The 21,878-nt window shown below is 41.4% G+C and overlaps 1 protein-coding gene across 3 annotated transcripts; it reads left to right on the forward strand.

Annotated features, from left to right (window-relative positions):
* The first annotated feature begins 1,066 nt into the window (after positions 1 to 1,066).
* Positions 1,067 to 14,918, forward strand: b3galt2 (UDP-Gal:betaGlcNAc beta 1,3-galactosyltransferase, polypeptide 2). 3 transcript variants are annotated; one of them, XM_085137943.1, is made up of 2 exons: positions 1,067 to 8,214; positions 12,618 to 14,918. In XM_085137943.1, the coding sequence occupies exon 2, from the start codon at positions 12,818 to 12,820 to the stop codon at positions 14,147 to 14,149; it is 1,332 nt and encodes a 443-aa protein (XP_084994069.1). In that variant the 5' UTR covers positions 1,067 to 8,214; positions 12,618 to 12,817; the 3' UTR covers positions 14,150 to 14,918. The 3 variants fall into 3 exon arrangements, with proteins under 3 accessions (XP_084994069.1, XP_084994070.1, XP_084994071.1); XM_085137944.1 differs by having other exon boundaries at positions 1,067 to 6,612; positions 6,708 to 14,918; XM_085137945.1 differs by having other exon boundaries at positions 1,067 to 1,967.
* The last annotated feature ends 6,960 nt before the right edge of the window (positions 14,919 to 21,878 follow it).

Consider the following 21,878-nt stretch of genomic DNA (forward strand, 5'->3'; position numbering starts at 1 on the left):
GGTCGATGCAGTCAGCTATGGCTGAATGCCTTGGAAGGCTGCAGCGTGGATTAAAAGGCATTGCTGGTTATGTCTTGCGTGTCGTAAATTTATTTTCTAAATCAAACTAAAGCGGGCCTAAGCTCCATTAATCTGTGGCCTCTGTAAACAGTTGCCTGATGATTTTATTCACTCTCTCCCTACTCTTAAGTCTTTTTGTATAAAATATTTGAGTTAAAGGGTCAAAAAAGGAAGGCATGCTTTAGAAAGATCCTACCAAGTACATCACAACACACCGAGTCTGCTCTGTCAATGGCTTAGTTCAGCCATTTAATTACAGCCAAAACACCTGCCTCGTTAAAAGATGAAACATTATTACCATAACATGTCTACAGCATTTCCACTGTGTGGCAAGATGAAAATAAAATTTCTAAAAACTTCAGTTATCAGTTTGATTATTCCCCCAAACTGAAAGATGAAGAAAACTGTCCCCTAAATTGTCAAATAACAATATGAATGCAGCATGGCTTGATTAAGTTTTAATTGTAAGAGTGTTTGCTGGAACGCAGTGTGTGTGTGTGTGTGTGTGTGTGTGTAGGTGTGTGTGTGTGTTGTCATGTAATTAATATCCTTAGTATCCTTATTTTCTCATTATATTGTATGGTTTGTAAAGCAAGGCTACTTTTGACTCATAAACTAAGTGCTCAGCCAGACTGAAAAACGGGAGGTTTTAGTGCACAGGCATATTAATAGATAAGACACAGAAAAGAGAAACTTTGGCATATAAGCAATGTTTGAAAGTGTGTGACGTGTAAAGTACCAAAATAACACCTATATTAGGCACAGTTTATGATTCTAATATTAGAGATCCTGCAACTGGCGTTTTGGGCTGTGCAGGGGTCTCTCTCTTCCGGAAGATGATTGAATAAAAGAAATATAAATGTTTTAACACACTATGAGTCGGTTTTCTCTGTTCTATCATGGGGACAAAAGAATCGGGGTTAATAGTGTGTGTGTGTGTGTGTGTGTGTGTGTGTGTGTGTGAGAGAGAGAGAGAGAGGGAGAATACAGGGAGGACATTTTTTCACCCACGATCCTTGAAGGTAGCATGAGTGACTGAAGTGGGTCACGTGAGATGCTCCGCTAAGAATGCGGTGACGTGGGAGAGTTCTGTCAGTGTAGCGGTGTCTGACAGCCAGCTTCTCCGGGCCAGTAGGTACCTCGCCCGGCTGAGGAATCCGACCGGGATTGCTCCGAGACGGAGCACAGGAGAAGGAAAAAACAAGAAGGTGCGGACTGAAAAACCGAAGCAGGGAGGTGAAGGTAGATGAGTTGTTGTTTCCGTTTCCCACTCCAGGACTCGGGGAACATGTTTTGGCTGTGATTGGACTTATATATGGAAGATTATATATATTTTTTCCTATTCTGCTCATTTTTATTACTCCCCTTCTGCCTAACACCAGCTTTTCGAGCATCGTGAAGTACCAACCGTACTCCTGCTGCTCTGGCGCTTTTCAGCGGGCTCCCCGATAGCCGTGCGGGGCGGGGATGCTGTGGTGTTCTTGCTTTCATTCTGACATGAAATAACACATCCGAGCAGCGGGCCAAACTTGGATAAAATCAAAAAACAACGCAGAAACAGAAAGGTGAGGGCGGGAGGAAGGGGATACGTAAATGAAGTAGAGGGCAGCAGTGTAGAGCGGCCACAAGACGCAAGACAGGAGAGGAAGGAGAGGGGGAGTCGCAGCAGGAGGAGAACCAAAACCCGCAGGTTTGTTGAGCTTGTGGGGATGAGGACGAGGAGGAGGGACCTTACGCATCGAAGGTGTCAGTGCGATTAGAAAAACAGGGGGAAGGGAACTAAAGCCCAGATTGTTTCCAGTCCTGAGAGGCGGTGATGGCGAGTGCAGGCACCGGGGTCCCTGCTCTCCCTCAGCCGACCGCAGCCCCATCAGCCACCGCAGCGGCAGCAGCATGAGGAGGAGGAGGTAGGCAGCCCTGCACGTCTCATCGGTCCCCCCACATCCTCATTATTCATTTAGCCTTCCCCGCCCTCCTCTCCCCTCCATTACATCCACCTTTCTTCCCCAGTAGCCTTGACGAGTACCCATCTAGCCATCAATCAATTTCTCCACACACCTTTGTCCCAACATCATGCATCTTGTCTCAGTCAGATACTTTCCAGAAGCCCCTCTTCCCCCCCACCCCACGGGGAAGGTGTACCAGAGGACCACTTATTTTAATTCCACTATTATTTCTTCCCCTAAGAATGAATGTTGTCCACTTGCCTAGTTTTTGTGTGACATTCCTGGAGGCACAGTGTCAGCAAAAGGGGTCAGTAGTGCATGCTGTATTAGTCTCCATAAAAATCAAGTTTAGGAAATCCCTCTGTAGACCTGCCAAGAGGCAAGGCCAGGGACTTTCCATCGATCCAGTTCAATTAACAGCGTTTTTTATCCACTTCATCATGTCGAGCTGCCTGAGCGTTTTTGGGCACTGAAGACCGTGCATAGTTGGGGGATATCTGCTAAATGCTGAGACGGAGAGGGAAAAAAAAGGCTAACCTCCCCCGTCAGGGTGTTCACTCTTACCGCCAGACTATGAAACTTTAATAGGGTCTAATTTTCAAACCCCCTTATAATTTATTACAGTGGCGTCTGAACCGAGTCCTCAAAAAGAGTCCAAGGGAAGAGAACATGTGCAGGGCGTTAGGACTGTGAGAGGTAAATACAGCAGTAATAGTTTTCAGATAGCACAATTAACAGAAGTGGATAACACTTTCTGTGTCTGTCACTCACTTAGAGAAGTGCGATGCTGTAGCATAATATTTACAGCTGCGGTGGGTCCTGGATGCCAAAGCTTGATTTCCTAAAAGGTCGGGAGTCCAGGTCAAAGTCCAAAGGCTGCTCAACACTTTCTGTTGTCACTGCCATTACTCAGACCTAAAGCTATTTAAAGACCAAGCGAGTCTAAATGTTTACTGCATGTCTACAGTGTATGTGGTAAAGGTTCAGTTTACAGGAAATTGGATTACATCTGTGGAGTTCAGAACGCTGATGTATGTTTGAAAATAATCCGTTTTATCAAATCACTTTTTTTTAATCCAATCAGCTTTGAAACATCTAAAGAAAATCTGTTTAATGCCACAGTAGACTGAGAAATGAGATGCATTGGTCAGAATCGGCCGATTTGCACACTCGCAGCCACAAGCTGAGGTGACGTTAGTGTGGAAGTTCCTCACTGTGAGCAAAAGACAAAGATTCAAAAAAGTAAACCGTCTATAGCAACAAACAGACGCTTAAACATGGTTGTTTTAAAAAAGCTAACAAAGGAAAAGTGACTAAAACCCAGAGCTCAGAGCCAACCACAAACTAGCAGCCTCGGTATGAGCAAAAGGTCAAGGCAGTTATGGGGAAAATGATGCAGATGATTGAAAGAGAGAGCAGAGTCTGAGGTCCTGCTGTCTGCTGAATTTATACATTTACTGGAAAATGATGTAAGTAACATCTGATATTTGTCTGTTGCCCCTACTTTTGTTTGTATGGTAAAATATGTCAGGTAAAGATTCGTGTGCTAGCGAGTCATTTTCAGTGAATTATTTGCACCGCTTCCCAACAGCACAGCGTTTTATTTTCAGTTGTTTGCCTGAGAGAACTACCTGCAGTTTGGGGGAAGTTGTAAACATTAACAATTTATCTTGTTGTGAAAAAAATTTTGCATCAAAAAACATTTATATTACAGTATTTATCAGTTATATGATTAATGAAAGACAGTTTAAAGAAATCTTAAAACCAGAATATGAATAACACTTCTTGATTAGATACCAGAGACGTTTGTAATTTGGGTCAGCTGACCTGATAAGGATCAGATATGGCTATGTCGTGTGATGGAAGGGCTCAAGTGGCCTGGCCCACATTTGACCGGGCTCTAGTCATGAAGGATATTAAAAAAAAATAAAACGCAGCTGGCCATCCAGAGTGTCTCATCTGTTGTGCAACACTTAGCAAGAACTCAACCCTCCCTATCCTGCCGGCCCTTTCCAGGCTGAGTCAGACAGCAAACAACGTTTTCAAAGGGTCTGAAAATTATCCTTTTTCTTTAGTTCTTGGACAGCAAGTCTGTGGATTATTTAAAACATCAGGACAATCTTTTATTTTTGGCGGGGGTAAAGATAGAAGGCGGTTTTATTTTTAAACCTGTAAAAGTACAACAAATGCCAAATTTCCTTCTTTTGCATTTGGGTTTTGACCTTATCAATATTCTACAGATAAAACGACTCGTCCACGTAACTAAATATATCACAGGAAAGTTTGTTTTTGAGTAAAGCGTTACTGACAGAGGACACTTGGATTTATAGACAGAGACAAAAGAAAACAGTGAAATCAAGGAGCAGCATACACTGTGTGCCGGCTCTTTAATCCAGTCTTAAAATTAAAAAATTGTATCACATGAATTTTACAAATTATTATTATTATTTTTTTTTATTTGTATACTAGCAGATTAGACTCAGACAGATGTGTTGAGAAGAAGCAGCATATTAAAGGGGATATGAAAAGCAGTAACCTGAAGATGGTTTCATTTAAAACTCAAACTATTTTTTATTTCAGTGTCTGTTTGAGTATATTAAACTCTGTTCTATAGCTGAAGGATAGTCCATATAGCACTTTTATTTTATTCTGTTTTATTTTATTTTATTGTGTGTGTCTCTCTGTGTGTGTATGTGTGTGTGTGTGTGTGTCTGTTTTTAATCTTTCTCTGACCTTTATTTTAGTGACACTGTGATTTCCATCCAAGGTTAGATGTGCAGTTGACTAATAGTCCTTGGGAAGATTTTGTGGTAGACTGTCAAACAAATGGAATTTGAATAGAATTCATAAATGTATTTGCACATCTAGATTCAGTTCTACAACATGCACTCTTGCCTTCTACAAACATTTGTCGAATAAATTGTTGTTCTAAAGTACTCACTGAATTTGAGTGTGTTACTGTAACAGGATGCCACTGGCGCAACAAGTCAGTTGGTGGAGATTCTTCCTTTCCAGATATTCCACCTAACAGCTGTTACTGCAGAGTAAGTGAAAGTGTCTTTTTGCTTCTTAACCTCCTAGAACCTGGCATCCACATATGTGGACATCACATTTTGGGTTATTTAGACCAAAATACTCAATTTTGCTCTACAAGGGCCTGATATCCACTTACGAGGACATTATACTGCTACTGTTCTATCGAAATTTTAAACGAATATCCTCATTTGTGGCTCTCATTTTTCTTAGAAACAAAAATTAGGTAAAAAAAAAATCTGGTAATTCTTTGTTTTTACATTCATCAGGTTCCAATCAGCCCAAATATCAAAGAATAATTAAAAATGCATGCCGTGGAAGAGTTCGGGTCTTAGGAGGTTAAGTCTATTTTTCGAGGTTTTGCTATTCTGTCATTTTTTTCTTCTCTTTATGTCTTTTCTCCTTCCCCTAACCACCAACTGATGGTGGCAGGTGGCTTCCCCTCTCAGAGCCTGGTTCTACAGGATGTGTCTTCTTGTTAAAAGGGAGTTTTTCCTCACCACTGTTGCAAAGTGCTTGCTCATAGGAGAGACATTGATTGTCGCCATTTTTCTCCAGAACTGCAGGGTTTTTACCTTACAGTAGTAAGTACCTTGACGGGGGTGCTATTCTGATTTCGTGCTACATAAATAAACCTTAACTGAACTGGATTGAATTCTTAGTCTCTTCAGGTTTTTTTATTCACTTGCTTTTCATTTGCTGCACAGCCCACCATAGAAACATATTAATGATCAGCCTGGTGTTGAGGTTGGTTCATCTCTTGGCTGAAGTTTTCCACATGATGGCCCATTAGAGACAGCTGATATAAGCTTTTGAGAAAAAACTTCTTATCATCCCTGTGCTAATGTATTTATATTAGCCTAAACATAGCTATGTAGCTAGCCACCATGTGGCACATCATTATATGTAAGCTGGCCCAGCTTGACTAACCCTTTAAATGTCACAGCTAATGTATTTTCTGTTTAGTATTTTAGACATACTTTTGTCAGAACCTGGTATCTCATCTTTAGTTAAAAACCAGTGAGATAGCTTCCTGTTAACGTCCAACTCGACTGAACCCTTGAATGTAAACTTAACTGTAATATCTGGGAGAACAGCCGCAGTGATCATTTTATTATGGCTGAAAAGATCTCTCTCTCTGAGTGGTGGCTCAGAGTTTGATTGATTTGGAGAACTGAAGCAGCATTGGACTGGGAAATGGCGAATGACATCAGATTTAACAAAGGGATAGATCAATGCCTGCCATAGTTTAAAGTAAAGAATGAATCAAAATAATTTGAAGTTGATCAAAGCAAGCTAAAATCTACTAGATGGATAGATTAATTTGTTTTCTTGGCAAAAATGTGAAAAAAGACAACAACAAAAAGATCTTGGCTGTCAGGGTTTTATTTTGTAAAGAAAAGTTTGAGCTTGAAACTAGTTTTTGGTTCATCACTAGTTAAGACGCAATTTATTTTAATAATTTTTATTTAAAGAAATGCAGTTTTCTTAAAATTGTGAAAACCCTGCTTTTCACTTTGGTAAATATAACCAAAGTAAAGCTGCCAGCTGGCCATTCAGAAATAGAACAGCAGTGTGGAAATTAGAATAGGGATGAACACCACCCCTGTCCTCAAGTTACTAGTATTCTTGGATTTACATGTTGAACTATTCACTGCAATCAGATAGTAAACAACAGCCTGAGAATGAAATGACAGGTTCTTGAAGTGGAGTGCCGCTGAACAGAAGTGAGGAATGGATTATGTCACAGTGGTTCCCAAACTTTTACACGCTTACATACACACACGCAGCTACCGTCCCTCCATTTAGAAAGGCAGAGGCGTCACGGTGTAATCATTTTACGTGTAGTTGTTTGTTTCCTGTGTAATAATATTCAACATTGCTATCAATACAATTTTCAAAAAATGCCTCTCTGTGCAAAATGGGTTTAAAAACCTAAACAACTGTGGGATGCTGTTTGTCCGTGATTTAGACACGAGGAACAAATCGTGGATATTATTTGTATCCCACTGTAACTTTACTGTATAAAGAGCTAGCATCTCCAAAATGTCAGGAGTAGTTAGTCATTACAACAAGTGTTTGTAAACTAAAAATCAAGAATGCGGGATACTGTTTGTCCGTGATTTGGAGAGCCCAGTGTGTACTACAGACGCAGGGAAAACCAGTTATGCAGGGGAGACCTACCTTGGCATTTGTGCAGGTGAAACCAAAGGGAAGATAGCTGTGCCAGCAGTGGTCAAGCGTTTTGTTTTTTTCCCCATTTCATAGCCCCCCCCCCCCCCCCCCCCCCAGGGGGCGGGCCCCATACTTTGGGAAGCTCTGGATTATCACAAGGATGAATGCTTTCATGTTTTTTTGTTTGTTTTTTATGGTGATCTCAGCAGATGATCCTGAGCATCATTGCTGTAAGAGCCAAACCACAGTGGCAGAAAAACCAGTTCTGTGCAGTTTATAGAAAGATAGCTATAAAGAAAAAAAAAACAATAGAGAATGGCAAATTTTAATTAAAATGCAGTTTTAAAAAGCTAGCCATTAGTTTGGCTATGATACCAGAAATGCAAATGATGGACTATATTGTGCTGGATACTTTACTGATGGTATTTTCAAACTTGATGCCAAAAGGAGGGCTTTATAGGTGAAGGTCCATGATTGAGGAGATCATATTGAGATTATGTGTCTACATTTTAAATGGTGACTTCATTAGAAAATAAATTTAAAAAGGAGAAAAAAAGTATTAAAAGCTGAGGTGGATTTGCCATGTGTGACTCAGTTGTTATGAAGAACATCCATGACTAGTGAGTTTGCCTGACAGCTAAAACACAGTGAGCGTTGCAAAGCTGCATTCCTTGTTTGTTGAGCAGGTGTGGTTTTTGACTCCACCTCAGATATAACATAAGCTCACTGTCAACCTGGCTATATTTAGTTATGTTTCCATGGAGTGCATTGCTCTAAGCTGTTCTACAGAACTTAGGTTAAATAGACCAAAATGAGCCTGGATTTGGATGTTGAATAGACAATAGACATTAATAGACCGTTCTCCACGGAAATTGAAAACATGAGTCAGTTGTGGGAATCGCTGTAAAGAGAAGTCATAGCTGCCGGACACGTTATTTCCTCAACAACATATTTTTTATGATTTCAAATTTTTTCTAACAGCTGTTACCTCAGCAATAAGGTAAGAGCTGTGAAAAAACATCAATGTAATTTGCATATCTACCTGACGTTTGATTCGTCTAATTTAGTTCAGTCAAAAAGAACTGCAGTTAAAATAGTACTGACTTTATGGAGTTAAAGCTTAAGCGAAGAGGCAATTCAGTTACAGGACAGGAAATGGAAGTAATTTGAGGATTAATTATTTTGAGTGTCTTTTCAAGCAAAAGTGCCATTCAGGTACAATTGAGCATTACTGAAACTAAGTAAGACAAAAGTATTTCAACATTTTTGCCACTTCAATTTTCAAATGTTTTAGAATAAGTTACTCAGTTGCAGTTACCCTCAGTTTAATGTGTATACAGTAGCACTCATTTGTACAGTCGCAGTCATCACCCTATGGTATTAAACAGAACAAAGAATGTGAGAATGATAAGACATGGAAGGAAGGAGAATATATAGAATAAAGCGCAAATATTTCTTTCAAAATAAGACACACAACTACAACACGGGAAAAGACCCAGGGAAACTGAGTTAATGATAAAGACCCTGAAAACCATAAATTTCACAGCTTTATGATGTATATATAGTGATGTGAAAAAAGTTTTCACTGGACTCTGCAGCCCTGTGAAAACTAAGTACACCTCATGATTCAGTAGCTTTTAGAAGCACCTTTACCAGCAATAACTTGAAATTGTCATTTTCTGTACAACTCGTTCTTCTTTACAATTTAGGTTCAGTTCACTTATGTTTACAGGCACTCTAAATGCACAGGTGACCTAAGCTCTTGCCATATCATTTGTGGACTTTGTCTGGGTCATTGCAACTTGGGGGGGGGGGGGGGGGGGGGCTATTTTTCAGCCATTCTGTTATAGGCTTGCTGGTATGCTTGGGACCACTGTCTTGTTGCATGAACCAGTTTCAGTCAAGCTGTAGCTGATCTACCTTCATCTACAGACAAGTTCGTGTTCGATTCATTGACTGCCCGTGCCTTCAAAATAAGCCATATCACCCCTCCACCACTGTGCTTGCAAGTTGGAATGAGGAGTTTGTGCCGATTTGTTGTTTTTGGTTTTTGCCAAACACAGCCCTGTGCATTATGCCAGACATCTCTAGTTTGGTCTTCTCTGTCCAAAGAACATTGTTTCACAAGACTAGTTTTTCCATACAAGTTATATCTCATTCAACCACAACACTCAGGATTTGTTTGTCGATGTTGTTTAGCCTTTGATGGCTCTTTTTAGAGAGCCTGAGCTTTCGTTACTCCAATGAAGGCAGTATGGCGTAACACTAGTTTAGCATTAAAATAAATCATAAATGTAGTGGTTGCTTCAAGGCTGGTGTTATTAGAGGAAACAGGAATGTCAAATGAACCACATAATCAGTCGGACCTGTTCCAGTGAAGCAGAATTTAACCTCTAACTTCAGTGAGCAGCCGCTCTGTGAGCCGTTTTCCTCAAGAAAATGTGTCACCATCACAAAGTGCATTTTTTTTTATCATATGAAGGTCATATCTTCATTGACATCGGCAAAGCTTGTTTTGCATGCGTCTCACAATATGTTTAGTCAAAAGCAGTCTACGCTGCTTATGCAGGCATAGAAACAAAGAAAGCAAACCGTGGTGATTGGTGGGTGAACATTGGGAGTTTCTTCCTGCTGATTTTAAGGCTGAGAGAAAAGACACTACAATGTATGCTTAGTATGTTACCAAAGTGCCACTCCCCCAGGCGTCATTCTGACTATTGACCGCTGCTGAAACGCTGAGGCTTTAATTAGCACTAGTGTAACTAACTGGCTTATATAGAAGGGACATTGATGGGAGGCAAGAAAATGAATTAATGAGGAAAGGCATTGGCAGATTAAATTGCACTGCTAAAAATTAAAAATGGATGCCTGGATCTCCTGGTGAAATTGGCATTTAGATCCAAAACAATGTCAGAAATCCATTGAGGGTTGTAAGCGCGTGGGTGGGGTAGATGTCAGATTTTGCGTGTGTACCCGTGCGTACATGCTTATTTTTATGTGTATGCGCCTCTGTGTGTGGACTCTTCATCAGAGCTCATGGAACTACATGCTCATTTAGCTGACAGCAGAAATCTCTCAAGCGCTGGATGTGCTTCGATGTAAAGTACGTTAACCTTTAAAACAAAGCCGGCCCTGGCCTCTCTCATTCTCCTGTAATTGCTTGCGCTGGGTAAGCACACTCGCCTGAAAAGGTTATCGTGTTCCTTGTCAGTTGTCATGATGAATGAGCAAACATAGCAGGAAACTGAAAATTGCAAGTTTAGATTTAGAAAAAAAACACTCTCTCTTAGCAAGCTGGCATGTAGCATTTGCAAAAATTATTGCTCCATTGTTTCGTATCTCAAATTATTAAAAAGCAAGCAAACAAGCAAGAAAGGCAATGCAGGCAGGCAGTAAATTAACACACACAGGAAGCAAAAGTGGATACTAGACTGCTACACTGCTGCTACATTAATATTCACCAGAGTCTAGTACAACCTCCAAGTTTCTGCTGGCATATTCTGTTTTCTCTAGTGATGTGTCTACTGCCAGCATGAGTGTGTGTGTGTGTGTGTGTGTGTGTGTGTTAGTTAACGTGGACCGCAGTGATGATGTTTGCGTCAAGTGTGAATATAATTATGTGTGATGTGCACATGCATCTTTTGTCTGTGTGTGTACACAGATCTGATTATGTGTGTAGCGTATTTGCTGTGTGTATCATCAAATCTTGTCGGCATTATATTCTGGGTTTGTCTGTTAGTGATCCCAACAAAAATGATTGCATGTGTGCTGTTTGCTATCCATATGATTGACTATATTGCATAGTAAATGCTGTTTTTGTGCAAGCTGACTGTTTGCCTCGGTGACTCGCTGAGCTGGTGCGTGTATACCAAAATCTTTTTAGGTAAATCCTGCTTCAGAACAGTGTGTTTACAGAGACAGGCTCATTTTAGATCATGAACCACATACAGCGTACTTTGATCTTAAGTGTCAGTCAGTGTAAAGCCGTTTAATTACACATTTAATCTGTGAAATATCTTAATATAGGGGAAAAAGATGGGCATTTTCAACTTTATGTCTTGATTTTTTGTATATGACAAAGAAAGGCCGCTGTAGTAAATGAACAATATGTCAGTATTGGAAATAAATGTGTAAAAATAACAGAAGTAGTTCTGTTGTCCTTGCCTAGACTTTCCTGTAATTACAAATACTTTAAACTTTTTGTTAATTCACAGGATTAACAAAAGAGTCAGATTTGAGGCCTTCCCAGGCCGATTCTGGCCAGCGGACCTTGAATTTGTCACCCCTGGCATAGAGTTTTCTAAGTTGCTCGTGTGTCAGTTGCATTCGGTGCATTCGCCATTATGTCTCTCTTGGTGCACAACGTCCTGTTAGACAGCACACATAATCACGTGGACTTTTGTCCACACTGTTTGCCTGTTTCCTTATCTGTCCTCTCCTTATACTGTACGTCTCCATGTTACAACCTCAAGCAGCCTGGGCCAGCTAGACAGTAGGCAGCATTGATAAGCTGGAGGTAGAAGGTGAATGGCTGGTGATGGCTGTTATCGCCAGAGGCTGGCTCAGGCTTAGGCACCGCTGCCTGCTGGACCCTGAAAACTCATTTTGACAGATGCATCTCCTCCCTAGCTGTTGACGCGCTGCGGGGGGCTGATGACACTTGCTTGCCCATGCGGCTCAGAGTAGCGTTTGCTGGCAACACGTTGGGCCAAACCTGCAATTTATAGTTTGCCCCAGGCATTAAACTGAGTAATGAAAGAAGAAAAAAGAAACCACCATCTCACCATGTCTACCACCAATCTGCCAGCCCAAAATGTAGCTTCCACCAGTCTTGACTATTTTAACTGGGTTTAACCGTGAGATGAATTCCTGATTCTCTTTATTTCTGTCACTGTGGAAAGTTATGGCCGTCAGTTGTGTAAACCATGAGATAGAATTATTCGGGATGTGTTCTGTATCTCAGCAACTAGACACACACCTGGGAGTGTTTGTTTTTCAACCATACAGATGCACTGTATGCATAATTTTCAGAGCAGCATCCAGGCCCTGCCGTGTTGTTCGTCCCTGTCCAATCAAAGATACAACAGTGCTCACGGTGAATCAGCTACTTCCTTTTGAACTGTTAAGTCAGCTTACCGAGAGAGCCATTTGCCATATTGGACCCTCCATCCACAGAAAGCTCTAACTGAGGGTTTTTTAGTCAAAATCACTCGAGCGTGTCAAAACAAGCCATGAGAAAAACAAAGCACAATTAATAATTAGGTTCAGTTCTTTCCCACAAGTAGAATAAAAAACACACCTGCAATTCAGACAACTAACATGTGGCTCTGTGCCAGTGAATAGGAGGTGCTTTTGGGCTGCTTCCAAGGCTGTTTTCTCAGTCTCCTTTTTTTCTCTTTTCAGATTTTAACCCTGCTCTAAGCTGCATCGGAGGGGGTTCAGACATTCCCCTGACTCCACCAGGAGGCTAACTCCAACCTGTCTGTCAGCTCAGATAACCCTCTGATTGTTGACAACCACATGTTTGCGGTGACTGTATGTGACCGCCGCCGCCGCCCATTCTCGAGCAGCAGCAACAGCCTCCTGCGACCCCGACCTGCATCATGCAGTGGAGACGGCGGCACTGCTGTCCCATCAAGATGACCTGGACCGTCAAGCGCTCCCTCTTTCGGACCCACGTGGCCGGGCTCGTCTCACTGGCCCTGCTCTTCGCCGTTTTCTTATTTTTCAGCCACCAAGACTGGCTGCCAGGGCACAGTGGGCCTCGTGAAAACCCGCTTGCCTACACTGTCAGGGGCCTCCGAAGCCCCAAGGGAGAGGCAAACCAGAGCAACTCCCTGAGGGGCCTTTGGAGGGAAACAGGGAATGTTGCACCAAAACCTCTCCTCAACCTCAGCTCTCAGCAGGGTGAGGGAGCAGCAGGAGAGGCAGCAGGCGTGGGGGGAGGAGGAGGTGGAGGAGCCAGAATGGGTGTAATGGGGCTCGGGGACTCGATGAGTACTAACAACACGCTAGAGAAGGAGATGGGTGTTGGCGGGAGGCTTAGCGCCCAGCCCTATCGATACATCCTGAACGAGCCCTTCAAGTGCAGAGACAACACACCCTTTCTCATCCTGCTCATAGCTGCAGAGCCAGGACAGGCCGATGCCCGCAATGCAATCCGCCAGACATGGGGAAACGAGAGCGTGGCGATGGGCCTGGGGTTTGTCCGTCTTTTCCTGCTCGGCACAGGAAAGAGTTCGGACACCCTCCTTCAGAGCAGAATTGAGGAAGAGAGCCGCGTTTACCACGATATCATTCAACAGGACTATCAGGACACTTACTACAACCTGACCATCAAAACTCTGATGGGCATGAACTGGGTAGCTACCTATTGCCCACATGCTTCCTACGTGATGAAGACAGATAGTGACATGTTTGTCAATACAGAATATCTCATACAGAAGCTGCTGAAACCTGAGATGCCTGCGAGGCAGAGGTATTTCACTGGCTACCTGATGAGGGGCTATGCACCAAACCGAAACAAAGACAGCAAGTGGTACATGCCACCAGAGGTGTATCCAAGCGAGCGCTACCCGATATTCTGCTCAGGCACGGGGTACGTGTTCTCAGGGGACATGGCCGAGCTGATCTACCAGGCCTCGCTCAGCATACGCAGGCTGCACCTGGAGGATGTTTACGTGGGAATCTGCCTGGCGAAGCTGCGCATCGAACCAGCACCTCCTCCCAACGAGTTCCTTTTCAACCACTGGCGTGTGTCTTACTCCAGTTGTAAGTACAGCCACCTCATCACATCCCATCAGTTCCAACCCAATGAACTCATCAAGTACTGGAACCACTTGCAAAGCAACAAGCACAACGCCTGTATCAACATGGCCAAGGAAAAGAGCGGCAGGCACAGACACCGGAAGTTCCACGGAGAGAGGCCTCCGTGATGGATCCTGCGATTACACCCCATCTCAAAAAAAAAAAAAAGAAGAAAGGTGGGAAGGATAGAAGAGCTCAGTGTAACTACAGATGGTGAAGGGCATGTTGAACTTTCAGCACTGTACCTTATGGGGATAAGCACATTGTTTTTGTTATTGTGTACAGTTGATTCAAACTATTTTTTTAATCAAAAAATGAAAAAAAATATGTATTGTAAATCTATTGAGCTATTTCCAAAAGGGAGAATGGGGGACATTTCTGTGTGAAATGGAGCGTGCTAAAAAAAAAAAAAAAGCTGCAGCTCAAGAGTGGTGTTTATGATAATTCAGGTGCCAACAGAAAGGTGGTAATTTATGCTGTTCTCTAAAGGGTAGTACTGTATGTCACATTCTACGAATACACAAAAAAAAAACAAAAGAAAAAAAAAGAAAAACATTAAGACACAAGTGTGTTTACAAAGACAAAGGGAAATGTACATGTACTATGTCAAAAAGTTATACTACCTAAATATGAATGAATGATATGAACCTTTGACGTTGACCAGTTATGCTGCCCTGTTTCTCAGTGTTTACTTTCCAGATCTATCGATGAATACCACCCTAAAGAGAAGGTTTATCTGTCATATACTGTATTTTATTTAAAACGATCGACATGAACGCACCCAGAATCACATCAGAGATGACTGAGATTGTATTTTTTAAAGCTTTACATTGACTATGACTCTGCACTTCAGCAAATGTGCAATGAATCTGTTAACGATTAAACGTTCCAAAATCACTTTGTGTGCAGCAGTGTGTGTCTGTTTTGTCGGGGGTTCTTCCTAAGCTGTCGAACATAAAGTGGTGTGGACCACCGGACGTTAGCAGAGGAGCTACAGTGAGCCTTGGCATCAAAAAGAGTACCGAATGGATGGAACACATTTCTGCTAATAGAAATAACTAAATTTCCCTCATATGTATCCAATCGGGCTGACATCTATTCACTGCAATGTCCTGTGCTTCACACTTTTTCCACACAAACCATGCAATAAGCCCTGTACCTCATGTACAGTGGCGGTGAAAGTTCAAATGCACAGCAACTCAAAACACCACATGAAAAATAGTTAAAAGCAAATATGGAAAAATACACACAAGCGAAATTAATGAAATGCCACAAAAGCTTACGAGAAAAAAAACTCACCAAATTCAAATTCAAATTTTATTTGTCACACACACACAACCATACACAGTATGACATGGGGGGTGAAATGCTGGGAAATCACAAGCGACAGTAAATGGCTAATAGCAAACATGTATGCGTGAATCTTGAGATTAAAACGTACATTAGGTTGCATCTTTTTCTTCCTCACAGCAATGAATCCTTTGCTTTTCTGAAGAGTCTCAGTGCACTGTTACTACTGCAGCCGTTCCATCACATTAATGTCTCCCCAAAAATGCTTTCTTAAGCTGCAGTGCATTTGATCTTTCACAGCCACCACACTTGTGGATGGGGGGTATTTTCAAATTTCATCAGAATAGAAATATTGCATCATATGTCAAAGGGGACAATGATTCAGGTTGTCACCATCTGTATATGCCTGCTCTTAGAAGCAAATGATATGTAGAGAAATCATTTAGCATTACAGGTTACTTCTATTCAGCTCATCTGAATTTTCATTTAGAAAATATTAAGTATTAAAAGGGGAGTGATTGCATTTCAGTGTTAAATCAATCACAAGGATCAATATACGATGTAATGCATACATTAATAAGTGTTTTTCTGATATGACTGATATCATTTTGAAACCAGGAGCTAGCTACAACAGCTAGCTAGCAGCCAAAGAGTATACTTATTAACACTAATATGGAAGTGTTAAAACATAGGCATTGTCACCGGTTTGTCACTGCAACAAACAAATTGCTATAGAGAACAGCTAACTAATTAGCTGAAAACAACAGGAGATGATGATGATCTTGCTAATAGAGTTCTGCAGGAATCACGAAAGGGATAAAATGAAGAAGTTCACAGTAGTTTCATGTTTTTTCATGCAGCAAGATAATCTTGCTGCATGGTTGTCTGTCCCTGTGTGTTGGCCCTGCGACAGACTGGCGACCTGTCCAGGGTGAACCCCGCCTCTCGCCCTATGACAGCTGGGATAGGCTCCAGCGCCCCCCGCGACCCTGAAAAGGAGAAGCGGAAGCGAATGGATGGATGGATGGAAGATAATCTTCACAAATGTACACAATTCACAAAATTTTCTGAGGGTAAATGCAACTGCTCGAACTTCTTTCGGCTGCTCCCATTAGAAGTCACCACAGTGGATTATCTGCATCCATCTTTAGCTGCCAGCTTCATTGTCAACAGCTTTTTTCCAATATATCCTCTGCCCCCTCCTCCCTGTGTCCAAACCTAATCTTGTCGATCCAGGTCACTTCTAATGAAAATCTTCACTGTGATTTCTAGAACTAAAACACTATTAATATTAACTTTTTGATGACCACGTGATGATGTTAACTTCAGTCTCACATCTTAGAAAATGCTTCCTTTAAGACATGTTCAAAATATATGAGTGAATTTATGGGTGCAGTATTCACTTAAAAATTGTACGTGAAAATGTACAAAGAAATGGTAAATGGTAAATGGCCTGTATTTATATAGCGCTTTACTAGTCCCTAAGGACCCCAAAGCGCTTTACACATCCAGTCATCCACCCATTCACGCACACATTCACATTCAAAGATGGTGTTAACCCTCTGAGGCATAGGCTGTAGGTGTTAGCCCTGTTAGATTTTTGGAGAAAAGTAAAACTAACTTTGGGTTAAAGTTGGGTTAGTACTTCCACGTAGATGCACAAACAGACAGACAATTTTTCCTATACTGCACCGATCAAAAGAATTAAGGGAGCACTCGGTCATCACAGTATAACACAATTCCAGTTAAAGTTCAGGGACAATTTGCTCAGCTAGGAAGCAAAAAGTATTGTGAATCCATTTCACCTGCTTTGATGCCAATGACAACAGCTGCACAGGAGACGAAACAGAATAGCAACCCACAAAAAGGAAGTGGGGTTTTTTTTTGTAGGTGTTGGCCATAGATGGTAGCTCTTCCTTTTCCCCTCACGGTTAGTTTCTCTCTAGTTTTGCTTTTGGCTCATTACTGCTAGTGGCATGATACCATTTCAGAGCAGTGTGTTTTCTATTCCGGTTAAGGACAAATGCATAGTTTGTGTCCTTGTAATCCAGCAGCTAGCTTTCTATTTACATAAATTTGCATCACTCGTACCTGAGCAGACTCTTACATACATCATAAAAGTATCAAACTGGCATCTTCTGGAACAAGCTTGCAGGTAGAATAAATGAAAGCTCCTCTTATATAGACATTAGCATGAACTTTAATATTTAACTGTTGTGTCATTAACATGACTGCTAAGTAGTGCTTGCTGTCACTTGTGTTGTCACAGATCTTTTGCATGTCTATTACTTTAGGAGCTCCGGCTCTTTGATGTCCTCCATCTATGGCCACCAGTGTTTTTTTTTTCTCATTTCCTTTCTTCCTTTCTTCTTCTTTTTAACTCACAAAATCAATGATCATTAAAGGTAATACTGTATTTGGTGGACCTTGGAGAAATGCATTAACTCCCAAATAGAAAAGTAAAACATTCACAGAAGTTCGGCAAAGGTAGAAACATCATCCAATATCGAGGCTGAGTGACGAGGAGAAATGAATTAAGCCCTGAAATACTCAGTGTCTCCGGGGAGCATAAAATATTCTGCAGCGAAACACCTAAGTGTAGATTTTAATTAAAAATGAATGCATATGATAGCGGAAGGCTGTCAGAGCTACTCCATATGTAACTGAACTTTTCGACTTGCACAAATGAGTGTGTTTATGGGTGTGTGTGCGTGTTGGGCTGGAGGGAGGCAATAAATAAATACACACTTCAGTGCTCAGGGCCACCAACAAAAAGAGCATATATAATTGGGTGATGACTTGAAATAGCCTATATCAGATTAAGGTAATTTAATTAAACTAATGGAGAGCTGGAGCTCCGTCTCTCTTTCCACAGACTGCTCTGCACGCCCGTCAGTCTCGTTTTAATCACCTGCACATTTGAGTGACTCTGTTTAGAGTGCTGTAAAAAAAAAAAAAAGGAGGAAAGATCACACAATGGTATATTTTTAAGCCGCTAATCACCGAGCTGAAGTGTCTTTAGGGAGGAGGAAACTGAAATGGGTGAAGACGGCAGAGGGAGAGAATATCAAGATGTTCATCTCAGATAAACTGCACAGCAGTGAGGAATTATTTGATGCTGGAGCCGCAGGCAAAGACACAACAGCTCTATTTGTTGCTCTGTACACATTCGTGTAAAGGGTTATGCCATCGTATCAACTTAGGTTTAACAGTTATCACAGCAGTTACACAGAGTGAGTCTGTTAAGGCTGCATTTCTCATAGTTACTACAACAGTCTGCTCCACAATGCAAATATGACATCGGAGATATATTTAAATATCAGCAAAATGCAAATCATGCAAACAGCAGTTGTTTTTTTCTCCATCAGCTTTACCTCTCAGAGTAAGTTAAGTGAGTAATCTACATTTGTTTTTATTCATAAAGATTTTTTTAAAGTAAAGAAATCTTGGATTTCTTTCCTAAAACTGAAACTGCCAGGTATGCCGAGATTAAGACCTAAGAGGAGGTTCATGGATGTAGTGAAAGACATGCAAAGGGTCTACGAGACAGAGGAGCATGGTAGAGATTGGGTGACTGTGCCGATCTCTAAAGGGAGTAACTTAAAGAAAATGACCGTAGCAACTATTAGATAATTTCGCATGTAAAATCTGAGGTACAAATATGCACGCTCTCGGTGCGGGCTAGCTGTCTAAGGCCGTTTTTATGTGCTCCACGTCACTTGTTTTGTGGGTTTCTGCGCTGCAAGACACAATCTTTGTGGCATCCTGCCATTTTAATGATAATCCTGTACAGAAGCACACAGACACACTGACATACACACACAACTGTTTGAAAACTTAAGGAAAGAACTTAAACCCTGGATCACCTCGTCCATACCTGCAACAGCCAGACAGGTCAAAACATTGTTACAGTTTTAGGTCAATTGCTCTAGGGGGGGTCACAGACTCAGATCCTATACCTTCTCAATCATTCATAGTGGGGCTGATAGCCCCTGCACATGCATTCAGACTTATACCTAGCTGATCACTAATACCTACTTTGGTTATATAATGTTCTCCCCATGTGTGTGGATTCACTACAAGTACTCCAGCTTCCACATTTCAAAACATGAGTAGGTTTAATTAGTGATTCTAAATTGACTGCATGTGAGTGTGGATGGTTGTCCATTGTTGTGTTAGCTCTGTTCAGAGAATACCCCACATCCTGACCTATAACAGCTGGGATAGACTTCAGCTTGTAAGTGGGCCTCGGAGTTCTTAATCTATCCCAAAACGTGCCCCCATCAGTTGAATTCCATTGACATACCATTACAATTATATGTAAAATTATGTCATACAGCTCAGAAATGAAAGAATTAAACACCCACAATGGCAGTGGCTAATGATTCCGCTCACAGAAGCTAAGTGCAGTGTTAGAGGTAATTAGCATAACTGAGGAGGACACTGACCCCATTGGGGCTGAGCAGCTGATGGAGATTGACATCTACTCTAATGATTTTGGAGTGGATGGGCAAGTCAGGGCTCAGGAAGTATTGCTCATGTATTTTTGGAACTAAAAATAGGAAACACATCGCCATGTGCAGCTTGTTTAAAAGCATGATCTTACTTGAAAGAGTAAAACACAAATGGGAATGTGTTGAAGGGATTCTGCACTCAAAGCCAGCCGCTCAAACTGCCCCAGTGTGTGGTGCGGTAAGTTACTTACAGTTGTTCAGACACTTTTTTTAAAAAAATATTCTGCCCTTTTGTTCTGAAATCTCTTAGCACCAAACCTAATTTTCCAAAGTAAATTCACTAAACTTTGCCTGTTCTTGTAAAACCTCAAAAGTTAGACACACACACACAACCAGTCGAAATAGCAACAGTGATCAACATTTATTTCACAATGATCAAAATATTGAAAGCACATTGCTCAGGACACAGACCTCAGCCTTCTGCTTCTCTTTTGTTAGTCTCTTTTGTGAGCCTGAAGCAAAGATGTGGTTAAAATCAGGCTGTTTAAAAGTACTGATGTAGTCTAGATATAATATAATATAATAATAATATAGGGCTGCCTCTTGTAGTACTGGGTTAAATGTAAATCTAACAAGTTTCCTGCTCTGCATATAAGTTTAAAACCTCTGTTTTGTGGAAATGTGCGAGTGTAAGGACATCAGTGTACAGAAGTGATAGTATGACCGTTCACCTCTCTGTCATAGTTTATTTCTTTCATGAAACAGCAAAGTGAGGTGAGCAACATATCCCCTTGTCAAAGTTGGTTTCCGTCTAATCCTTATCCAGCAGACTTGTGCTTTTAATATTTCATTGAATTACATTCAAAATAATTCACAGTCCAATTGGATAAAAAGGGAACCTCTGTCAGATGCTGGCTGTAGCTGACTGTAAGATTTGGTCAAAGTCTCACCCATCTATCCACTTTCTACCGCTTATCTGAGTTTGGGTCACTGGAGAAGCAGTCTGAACAGAAAAGACTAGATTTCCCTCACCTCGAGTGACACCAAGTTGTTCCCAGGCCAGCTGAGAGATGTATTCTCTCTGGCAAGTGCTGGGTCTGTCCCAGGGCCTTCTCACGATAGGATATACCCAGAATACCTCATTCAGAAGGTGTCCAGGAGCCTTCTCAATCAGATACAAAGAACCACCTCAACTGGCTCCTTTGGATGTGGAGGAGCAGTGGCTCTACTCCAACTCTCCTCTCAAAGGACCGACCTGCTCGTGCTATCTCAGCAGCAACCCTTAGAAGGAAACTAATTTCTGTAACTAGTATCGTCATTCTTTTGGTCTCTACCCAGAGCTCATGACCATAGGTGAGAGTAGGAACATTTTCTTTTTTTATGCTCTGTTCTCACTTTACCACAACAGATTGGTACCCAATCCGATGTGGTCCCTCTGAGGCGCTGTTCCTAGTTTCAAAAGTGATACATGCCACAGTATTTTTTGTAGGGCAGTGCTTTCCTTAACACCATTTTAATGATAATGGTTTTTTTTTCTTTCTTTCTTTTTGTACAGCACATGTACAAATTTGCTGGACTCCCACTTCTAACAGAGATGTAACTCTCTGAGGTCCAAGACATCATAGGGGCTGACCCCCCCCCCCCCCCCCCCCCCGACTTTTATTTTTGTTTTAATATGATTTTCTTGCATCTGTAAACATTTTAATCTCAACGTGGAATGATTAGTACCCAGGTCCTTTTCATTCACGCTTTGTTCAAATGAGATGCTTCACTCCAAGTAATCTTTGCACTTTTTCAGTGACCAGACTTTGTATGCTTTTTATATTTATAAGTAGGGTGACTACAACCCACACTTCCAATTTTTTCTTCTACTTAACTAGAGCACTTCTTTCTAGCTGCTTTTGGAGAAGTCGTAAACACAAATGTTTGCTTACTTTTGCCAGCCCGCACTAATACATTTTAGAAAAGGACAGAGGTCTACTATGTACCAGATTCAGAATATTCAAATAGGCAGCTCTTTCACAGCAAACCTCCTGTCTCAGTTCCACATCCTCAACATGATGCCCTACTTTATGAGCAGTAATAAAGGTTTATACCACACTATAACAGAGCT

The sequence above is a fragment of the Neolamprologus multifasciatus genome, chromosome 17 (genome assembly GCF_963576455.1).
Source record: "Neolamprologus multifasciatus chromosome 17, fNeoMul1.2, whole genome shotgun sequence".
Classification (NCBI taxonomy): domain Eukaryota; kingdom Metazoa; phylum Chordata; class Actinopteri; order Cichliformes; family Cichlidae; genus Neolamprologus; species Neolamprologus multifasciatus.